We start from the raw sequence: 11,034 nt of genomic DNA, 5'->3' as shown, positions 1-11,034 counted from the left end.
ATTGCATTGCTTGACCAGCATTCATACATTACATGGTGGACTTGTTCTGATCCACACATTAAGATAATGCATGAAACTCTCAGTTTCCTGCTACAGGTGTATTGTGAAGACACACTGCACTACAACCTATAGTGCTCACTTATTGATAAAAAATGGACACTTCTCTTAGGTCACAGTCCAAGGAAAAAAATCTGCATTTCTCAGGGCATTGACTCAGCTTCAGAGAGCCAATTCATCTCCGATCACACCATATTCCTAGACATAGAAAAGACACAGTCTCCTTTCCCTCCATGAGTGGGCTAGATAAGGGGAAAAAGTGAATTGGGGTATGAAATGGTAGCAAGGTCAGTGGATTCTGGGAAGAGGGAGTAGATGACTTTGGTGACTATATTGAAGAAAGCAGAATCAGCACCATCTACAGTCATTTAAATAAAGAAAAATTTATTTATTATTTCAACAGAGTTACTATGTGCATCAAATGTAGAATCCTACTGCCATCTTGGTATATTGTTAGGATCTCACTGAGCACTCACTATCAACTCTATGTGCCATAACAGTTAAAACTATACTACAGGTTCAATCCATAGCTTCCAGAATTCATTTAAGGGGCTTCGAACAGAAGCTGGAGTTGTGATAATGAGGAAACACAAGGATATAGACTATCCTTCAGTGAATGATACCACCATAACCCAGTTTCTCATATCACTGTGGGCTGAAACCAGGGAGTTAGTCACCCTCACTCCCATCACATCCAATGATTACTGCTGCTAAATAGCTCTTGAATCTACCCACTTTGTTCCATCTTCACTACCTTGATTCTGGTCCAAACCACCTCTCACCTGGCCCATGGTGATAACCTTTTCTCTGTTCTCTCCATATCTACTCCCAGTTTCAACACATTTATGCATTCAGTACAATATGATTTAAAAAGTGCAGACCTAACCACATCACTCCCTGCTTAAAATATTTAATGGCTTCCGATTCCTCTTCAGTTAAAGATCAAAATCTTTAACATGGTCTATTAGTCTAATAAGTAACTCTCCAACATCATCCTTTCTCTTGTTCTTTGCCCACAAGCCTCATTTTTTGGGAATATACCATATTCTTTCTAATTCAGGGCCTCAGCACAGGCTGTTTTCTATGCATTGAATTCTCTCTCTGTATCCTTTCCCCATAGAGTCCTTTAAAAAACCCTTTACTTATTATTTAACTTAAGCACCACTTTCATATTTCAGTCAGTTCAAGCATGTGTTAATTGCTTCTTCAACTAGTAGCAAGAGGGTTTGGGGAGACAGTGACTGGCGGGACTTTATGAAGCAAAGGAAACATTAATAGGAGTTGACATTGCATTATTGGAAGGTATAATGAGTGTGCCATGGCAAAAAAAGATAGTTTACTAAAGTTTCTCATAAATGTTTTTATAAGTCATTATATATGTGTATATATATGATTTCTTCCTAACTGAGCTATATTAAATTCCCCTTTTATGCTGAGTAGTGTTTCCTGGCAACTTATGACCTGGTTGGATTCCACAAATTTTTGTCCACTTTTTTCCTTTTCCAAAATTCCTGTCTTGTATCCAGTTCAAAGATTTTATCCTTCCACCTCCCTTGTGCAGGTTAGAACTATAACTCTACTGGCTTGAAACGGAGGAAGGGACATCTTCTGACTCTAAGACACTTTCCCCTCTAAGACTGCCTCATGTGATTGGTTGTTTTCAACCCATTATTGCACACAAGATCACACACATTCAGAACTTGCACATATTCACTGACATGCTTATGTACACTTTAGCCCCCAGTCCTGACTGCATCCCAGGATTTTTCTGAGCTCACTTCTTTCATTCACTCACTGTTTCCTGAGGCTTGATTCCCAACATCCCCTCCAGACTTGGAACCTAATATGATTGCCTCACCTGCGGGGTGGGAGTGAATGAGGATTGTGTGCGCTGACCACATGATATGCAGCCTGGCATCCAGGTTGTGTAGGAGTGCAGTTAACACTGCTGTCTGCCAGGCTCTGGAAAGCTCCTTCAGTCAGAGGAGCCAAGAGATCATGTTCATGCAACGGCAGCAGCTGCCTGGTTCTTAGTGAGTAACACAGGCGCTGATTGCTGCATTAGCATATTGGGTAGCAGTGTGCTGGTGTTGGCTTGTACTGAGTAGATAGAGCCAATTGTGAGCATCTCTTTCCAACTCCCTATTCTGTGACTTCACATTATAGCTTGAAATAAGCTATGTGGGAGAATTTACACGTGGAAATTAGCAAATAATTTAGGTCCGCATCCCCACCTTGGGAGCTGGTTTACCAGTGCACTGTGGTTGTTCAGATTGTACTAACATTTTTTTTAACTTGATGAAAAATGGCTTTTTTTGTGGTTCACTTTATTAACCAGTAGGGAAACTGTTGGACAGATTGGTCAGCCTTGGTGCAGGCAATAAAGAGACACATTGTCTCTAGGTTTTCTCGTAAATAGATATTGAATGTTTCAAACGCTTTTCCTGCATTTATTTAGAGGCTGTACATTATTGAGATAAAAACCCTAAATTTTTAAAAAGAAAATTAAATGCAAGTAAAGCAGGAGGAAGGTGATGATTAAGAGGAGAACAATACGTTGAGAAATATATGGAGAGAGGAGTGTTGAAATCCCCAAATATAATTGAGGATTTCTCTATTTCTCCTTTTAGTTCCACCAGTTTTTATTTTGAAGTTCTATTCTTAGTTGCATTCACATTTAGTGTTGTTATATTTTCTTGGCAAATTAACTTCTTTATGCCCCTCTTTATCCTTGCTAATATTCCTTGTTTTACAATCTACTTTGCCCAGTATTAATATAGCCACTTCAGCTTTCTTTTAATTAATGTTATATGTAATTTAAAACATTTTATCTACATTTTTTTTATATTTATAGAGCTTTTTTGGTAGTCAGCAAATAGTTAGGTCTTCTTTTTTAATCCAATCTTATAATCTCTCTTTTAAAATTGGTTTATTGAGATCATTTATATTTAATATAATAGTTTATACATTATATTAAAATCTAATATTTTTACTGGAATTTTTAGACACGTTATTACTGGTGTACAGGACTCTCATGTGGGACAGGGCTGTGGGATTGATCTCAAGCTTCAAAAAAATGGAAAGATTGTCTAGAAACTTCCAGAACTATTGAGTGTATTTTGATGTAATGATCTTTGAATGGGTATTGACTATCACTATTATCAGAGTTCAAGAGCAGACCAAGAGCCCATCTGTCACAAGCAGATGAAAAATGACAAAAACACTAACCATTAGGATATGCAGTATACATTATTTATTAAAATAGAGGAGACAGGTAAGCAAACACCTTCCACACCTAACTACAGAAGAAAAAGAAAATAACTGAAGGGAAGTTTAGATTCAGAGTTATTATAGAAGACAAGACATAGTGCAGTAGATACACCCTAGAAGACTACTGCCCACTGAGTATCAGTAATTATATAAATTGTGAATTTGAGAATTTAAAAACTAAATAATTGAATTCTTAAAAGGATCCATGTACCCCAATGTAGTTCATGATAAAGTTTAAACCAGTCTGTAATAAACTTAGAAAAATTAGAATAATGCAATGAGATTTTAAGAAATTGGATGAATTTAGTTAAAAATCTGACTTTTTTTCCTACTATGCCATTTATACATCTTTCTTGGTGGTAAAATTTCTTTCACTTTTGAAATGATGGTGACAAAGAGAAATTGTTAATAGATAATGGTATTAATAGATAATGGTATTAGCAAACTTTTGTAAGTAAAAAAAATTGTAAAAAATTAACTGATGTAGAAAGTCCAGGACTAGAAGAATCATAACAGAGGTCAATATAAAAGAAAAATAATGCCAGTTTTAAGCCACATAAAAGTTCATGGCAAGACAGAGGATCATAATGAAAACAAACTGTATGAAGGACAAGTGTGTAAACGTTTCTGTGTATGATATGTTCTGTTTGTTTTAAGTTTTGATGTTTAGTTGATTTTGTTTACATATAATTAAAGCAATATTACTATATTTGTAATTACAATTGAGAAAATTTCATGGTCAATATTTGTCCCCATAGTCCTCATGTAATCTAAGTTCTATTTATGTACTCTTATCTAAGAAAAATAAGAAGGTTTTAAATATAATAATGAACATATTATATGCTAAAAATTTGTGGGATATTGCTAAAGCTATGTAGAGAGGAAAATCTATAGCTTTAAAATGCTCATGTATGCGGGGCTTCCCTGGTGGTGCAGTGGTTGAGAATCTGCCTGCCAATGCAGGGGACACGGGTTCGAGCCCTGGTCTGGGAAGATCCCACATGCCACAGAGCAACTAGGCCCGTGCGTCACAACTACTAAGCCTGCACTCTAGAGCCCATGAGCCACAACTACTGAAGCCCATGGGCCTAGATCCCGTGCAACAAGAGAAGCCACTGTAATGAGAAGCCCGTGCACCGCAACGAAGAGTAGCCCCCACTCACTGCAACTAGAGAAAAAGTGCACGTAGCAATGAAGACCTAATGCAGCCAAAAATAAAAAAATAAACAAATTTTAAAAAATGCTCATGTATGAAATGAAGAAAGGCTAAAAATAAGAGAGGTAAACATCATCTAATAATGTTAGAAAAAAGGGCATATTAAAACTAACAAAGTAGAAATAAGACATTATATTACACATTTATTTATTTTTAAAAATTTATTTATTTATTTATTTATTTATTTATTTTTGGCTGTGTTGGGTCTTTGTTTCTGTGTGAGGGCTTTCTCTAGTTTCAGCGAGTGGGGGCCACTCTTCATCGCGGTGCACGGGCCTCTCACCGTCGCGGCCTTTCTTGTTGTGGAGCACAGGCTCCAGACGCGCAGGCTCAGTAGTTGTGGCTCACGGGCCTAGTTGCTCTGCAGCACGTGGGATCTTCCCAGACCAGGGCTCGAACCCGTGCTCCCTGCATTGGCAGGCAGATTCTCAACCACTGCACCACCAGGGAAGCCCTATATTACACATTTAAAACAGGTGATTTTATTGTATGTGAAGTTGTTTGAAAAATAAGTGAAAATAAAAACATTAATAAAGACATTAAAGAAATGGAAACTAAACAAAAATTAATAAAGAAAATTTGGTTTTTGTAAAGACTTATCAAATTAATAAGTGAATAGTGAGACATCAAGAAAAAAGCGAAGACACAGACAATGGTGAAACGAAAAAGTAGACATCACTATATATCTTACAGACATTAAAAAGAAAAAGAAGACTTTACAAATTATTTTAGGGAAATACATTTGAAAATCTTAATAAAATGGGAAAAATAATAAAGTAAAAATACAAAAGCTAACTAAAAGAAATAGAAAATGAGAATTGTCCTTTAAATCTTCAAGAAACAACCTATAATTTGTACACTTCCTATAAAGAGTTGAATCTCAGTTGATTCCATCAAATGTTTAATGACGGTATACTACGAAAGCTCTTGGATAAATAGGAAAACAGAGACTCCTGCCAAATTGATTTTGTGTTTAGTTTTTTAATTTAAATAAACTTTTAATTTTAGAACAGTTTTCTATCTATAGAAAAGTAATACAAAGATAGTACAGAGAGCTCCTGTATATTCCTCATCCAGTTTTCCTTATTGTTAACATCTTATAAGACCATGATGCCTTTGTCACAGTTAAGTACATTGATATTAGTTAAGTTCTGCCCTTATTATAATAGTTTTTCTTTAACCTCCTTTTCCTGTCTTAGGAGACCATGCAGACAGAATATCACATTACCTTTAGTTGTCATGTCTCTTTATCTTCCTCTGGTCTGCTACAGTTTCTCAGAAATTTCTTGGTTTTGATGAATTTGACCGTTTTGAGGAGTACTGGTCAGATATTTTGCAGAATGCCACTCAGTTTGGGTTTTTCTCATTGTTAAACTGGGTTATGGGTTTTTGGAAGGAAGACGGCAAAGGTGAAGTGCCATTTGCATCACATCACACGTTCATGCTATCCATATGATTTTTCCATAAAATCTAAAACATGATTTTATGAGGTTTACCCATTGTAAAGTGACCCTTTTGCTCCTTTCCGTAGTCTACTCTTTGGAAGGAAGTCACTAAGCACAGCCCATATGCAAGGGAGAGGGAGGTGAAGCTCCACCTCCTTGGGGAAGAAGTATTTACATAAATTACTTGGAATTCTTCTGTACAGAAAAACTGTCTCTTCTCATCCATTTATTTATTTATTTAATTATTTATTCATATCAGTATGGACTCATGGATGTTTGCTTCTACCTTGTATTATAATCCAATGTTATGTTATTTATCTTACTGCTCAAATTGTCCCCATTTTGGTCATTCAAAGCTCTTTCAAAGTGACTCCTATGTCCCATTAATATGCCCCATCCTTCTGATTTTTTTTTTAACAACTTCATTGGAGTATACTTGCTTTGCAATGGTGTGTTAGCATCCTTCTGATTTTTAAAGCATGTCCTTACTTTCTGGCACTACAAGATACTTTAGGCTCATCTTGTATATTCCCCTGCCCCAGCCCTAGGATAGGAGATAAGAGGATAATTAAGAGAACACATACCACAAATTCATGATGGATATTACAGTGGTGAATAATATAAGAAACAAAACTGAAAAATAAGTGTGAAAAGTAGTTGGAAAGAAATTTTTCATGTTAATCACATCCAAAAGGTATATCTTTAAGAATTAGGTTGAGTATATAAATGGATAGTTATTATGTCATCTTGCATATCAAGACAGCAATAAAATCTCATACAATACTGCAATTCAGACCAGTTCCTAGGTCCTTTACATTTCCTCCAAACACCTAAGGGCTCCAGTCACCCCAGTAAAGGATGCGTTACTAGTGGTAACACATTAAACAATGACAACAGCAAAGAAACAACTAAAAACTTTGTCTTGGAGTTACATATTTATGTCTGCCTCCACCTTATATGGTGAGCTCCATAATAGTGAAATGTTATTCTTCTCTATCTTCCCAGCTCACTGCTTTTACACAGGAACTAAAGAAATTAGACTTCCCCATAGTTCAACTTTGGGTACTCTATTCTTAAACCAAACAAAATGCATGTATATTCTCCTAAAATGTCCTGTCTTTTCTAATTTCCTTCCATTTGTTGATTTCATTTTTTTCACTCAAATTACCTTCTCTACTAACACTCACCTGTTGAAATCCTACACATTTCACAAGGCACAACTTTAATCCTAAACTCACTCACATATTTTTCTGAATACTCAGCTTCATATTTCCCTCTCCTGAATTACAGGTCTACTTTCCTGAGTTTCTCCTTCCAGTCTTCCATGTTATAGATTTTTTAGTGTACTGGTTGTATCCCCTTTTCAAGGGGAGATTCTGAGTTGTCCCTATCAATTCATTATTTGATATATTGAGTGTTCAACCTCTGGTTAAAGAACAATGAGTCAGAAAACTGGCAATGAGATTTATTAGACTGAGATCTAGGAACAAGAAGGGAGAGGATGTGGACCTCTTCACCTCAGTTTATTGGAATAGGTTGAGAAATTAACAGAAAATTGTGCTTGATTTATGTAAACTTTTTGTTGGAGTTTGTATAATTCTGTTCATCTGCATAATACTCTTGTGGAAAAGTAAATGCATATGTCACTGGCTTTGGACGAGGTGGTCTGGTAATTTTTTTACGTGCTTCCAGTTCCATGATATTGAGGCAACAATATCTCCCATTTTCACATAGTACTTCACGTATTTCTGTTGTTTTGCATATTTTCCTGCAGAATCCTCGTATGTATTCACCCCAGCATTTCTTAAGTTGTTCGGTTACTGTGCACATAAAGAACAATAGGCCAAGGTCAGTGTTTGAAACAAAAGGCAACTTTAGTCATAGGGAAGACAGAGAATGTTTGTAGGGATAAGGTATATGGGAGACCCACAGAACATATACCAGTAGTATTCCACAGAGGATTCTCCAAGAGGGTGAACTTCAGTGTTTATGTCTAACTGATCACTCATATTTTATTCCTCTAAGGTTTTGGGCTTCCATCCTACATCTGATGGACTTCACCAAGAGCAACAGATCTTATTTGGGAAAATAAAGGAGCTGAATCCTTGATTTCAGGCTATGGAACTATGCTCCATCTGAGAACCTCAGAAAATCTGCCTCTATTTGAATGCTTCCAGAGTACTACTTCCCTACCACTGCTCAGAATACAATAATTTGTTACTAGGTATTTATGTCTGAATCAAACTCTGCTCTTGGGTTCATACTTGCTGCCATGGTCAAGAATGACTTTTTTTTTGGTCCAGTCAGATATTTTTCCCCTCAACTTTCTTCCTCCCCCATTACTTCTCAGTATTGTACATTTTTGTCAATGCATATCTTCTTTTGGCTTCTACGTCATCACAACAATCTTGGGTTTGTTTTATCCCTCTGTGACCCCTCATTCTCCTTCTATCTCCAGAGGCAAGAATTCCTCCAGACCTTTGCTCACCTTGATATGTCCACTTTAGTGATCCTAAATGTTTTCAATAATCTGAGTTTAGGATGTTCACATTTTGGCTTCGGGGCTTGTACTATCCTCTGGAATAAACCCCAGAGGATGAGACTGAGAACAAAGATGCAGCCTCTAACACCAGGTTCTAGAGATTCCTTTGATTCTTAGGAGTTTAAGGGGCTACAGATAGACCATTATTATTCCTATAATAAGGGACAAATATAAGGGATCTGATTTTGAAAAAGGAAAGGAAGCTAATTTTTAAGTTTTTAGTATGTGCCAAGCCCTGTGCTAAATGTTTTACACGTTTTTGTCATATAATAAATCCCCTATGAACCAGGTGTCATTATCTCCACAAATGAGGAAATTAAGGCTCAGGCAGTCTTCACCTTTTATCCAAAGTTGATAAACTAGTAGATGTTGAAGGCATGTTTCTAAAACCTGAATCCAAAGTTTGTTCTCCTTCCACTATTCACACACTGTAGTAAAATAGATTAAAATATATCTACAGTATGAGATTGGAAGAAAATATGGCTGGGTGCCAGAGTAAAAACTGTATCCAAAGAAATAAGGGCACCCCCAGATATTGGTCTTATGTCTTTCTGTAATGAGTCCTTCTCAAAAGAAATTATGACCTATTTCAGCTCTATGAATACTCCTTTTCAAAGAAAAGTAGCATAGTAGAAGGGCTCAGGAAGAGGGAATTTCTGATGACATTGGATAGACTTCAGCCATCCTTAGGGCCCTATCTCTTCCTACTGTGAATTATAAAATTCCCTTGGGTTCTTGAAAGTACTCCATCCATTGTTGATTTGAGTGAGCCCCTGGAAGGCAGCTATGCTCACCACTATAAAACCAACGTGGTTTGAGTCAGCCCCTGGAAATCTCTGGATTACCTGTGAACTTCTGGAACAGCAGAATTGCAATGATCAGGAGGAGCCTCATGGCCAGGCTTCCCAGAGGAGGTGACAGCCAAGGCTCTTGGTCCACTATGTCATCTTCCTCAGAGACTTAGATTCTTATGCACTGAACCAGAACAGATGCTATGATACGAAGTGTGCCACTAAACTTCTGAACTGTGGACTTTTTATCATGTGGGCAGGCACAGGAAATTTGTTTACCCACACATGGAATTCAGAGACACAGTGTGTTCCATCCCATCACACCTGATGACATTCTGTAGGCTGTAGACTGCTGGTGAGAAAACTCTGTGCTTTCTCTACTTTGGCTGTCTGCCCAGATAGACCAAGGTAGACATGTACTCACTTCTAGGAATGAATAAGGAAATAGAATAAATGAAGCCTATTCCATTGACTGCATTCAGCTAAGTCTAGGTCTCTAGGTATTGTGTCTATCACTTCAGCCAGTCCAAATGGTAGTTGATTTTTATCCTTATATCCTAGCTAAATTTACAGACAAGCAATATACAATGATGGAAGATTAAAAGGATGACTACAATAAAATTTTCATTTAGAAATAGCAAAAGGGGAGAAAATACAGAGATAACATAGCATAAAGCATCATCCTGATGGACCAAAATAGCAATGGTTTATTTCCTGCCAGTGTAGAGAATTCTTTAGTTAGTTTGTATCTTTCTAGTCTGCTCTCTGGGAAGATTTCCCTGTCCATTGATCTCAGTGGACATATCTTGGAGGAGGATGGGAGAAAATTCTTCTGGGGATTGTTCTACTTTGACAACACATTTCTTATTAATGCAGGTTTAGGAATCTATGTGAATGACTTTGTTACTCAGGCTTTGATTTCTATGGCATTATACCCCTTTTGAAAGATTATCAGAAGATTAATAGACTTTCCTTTGAATTGCTTTCAGTCATTTTCATGTCTAAGACCAATCCAGAAATCCATTTGAATCAAGGCAGTTCATTTTAGATCCAAACCAGGACACTAATATCATCTATGGAATAAGCTTTTGGAGATTATACTGTCTCTATCACCTTAATTTAATAACTTCTTACTCTGGCTCTGGCTGTGAGCAGTTCAATAAAATAGCCTCTGGACAGTGTAGATGAGCTAGTTGAGATTTATTACCATAAATTTACATAGTATCAATGTATTTTTTGCGTAATGCCACCAGCAACACTTGTCTATCTAAATACAGAAATGTACACAACAGATAGTCAGGTCAATACAGGTTTGTGGTGTGCCCAAGGACTTAAATGACTAAAAGAAGAGGAACAAAAGAGTTCTAGTTATTGAAGTAAATCATGGACTCTATTCTAGATAGGATGAGAAATACAAAGAGGGTAGGGCTGAAAAATTGATCTTTGAGTTTTGAAGATGAAAGTGTTTATTTATATTAACCAAATGTATTGCCTCTACAATGAGGAGAACATTCTGTATCTAACCTGCACAGTCTTCTTCACCAACTCTTTGACTAGAAAACTCACATTCCTTTGTCCCACAGATATTAAAAGAACATCTTAGAAAAAATTGTGTCTCTTTACTCCCACTTCAGTAATATGTGTGTGTGCTTGCATGTGTGCATGCATATGTATATGTGTATGTGTATGTCTATTCTATCTCCTGCTGCCAGA

At 36.7% G+C, this 11,034-nt stretch overlaps 1 protein-coding gene across 1 annotated transcript; it reads right to left on the bottom strand.

Moving 5' to 3' along the window:
* Positions 1-7,554: 7,554 nt before the first annotated feature.
* Positions 7,555-9,424, bottom strand: DEFB127 (defensin beta 127). The gene is made up of 2 exons (XM_059898240.1): positions 9,376-9,424; positions 7,555-7,808 (listed from the first exon to the last, which is right to left on the bottom strand). The coding sequence occupies exons 1-2, from the start codon at positions 9,422-9,424 to the stop codon at positions 7,555-7,557; spliced, it is 303 nt and encodes a 100-aa protein (XP_059754223.1).
* Between the last annotated feature and the right edge of the window lie 1,610 nt (positions 9,425-11,034).

Source organism: Balaenoptera ricei, chromosome 15 (assembly GCF_028023285.1).
Source record: "Balaenoptera ricei isolate mBalRic1 chromosome 15, mBalRic1.hap2, whole genome shotgun sequence".
Classification (NCBI taxonomy): Eukaryota; Metazoa; Chordata; class Mammalia; order Artiodactyla; family Balaenopteridae; genus Balaenoptera; species Balaenoptera ricei.
The sequence above is the reverse complement of the archived record's forward strand: the minus strand, read 5'-3'. Positions and strand labels throughout refer to the sequence as shown.

What these genes read in the sequence shown, in the direction of transcription:
- DEFB127 (XM_059898240.1), bottom strand. Translation starts at nt 9,424, where the DNA reads ATGAGGCTCCTCCTGATCATTGCAATTCTGCTGTTCCAGAAGTTCACA. An exon ending in GCTGTTCCAGAAGTTCACAG is followed by an intron (nt 7,809 to 9,375) that starts GTAATCCAGAGA and finishes TTATGTGCACAG; the next exon opens with TAACCGAACAACTTAAGAAA.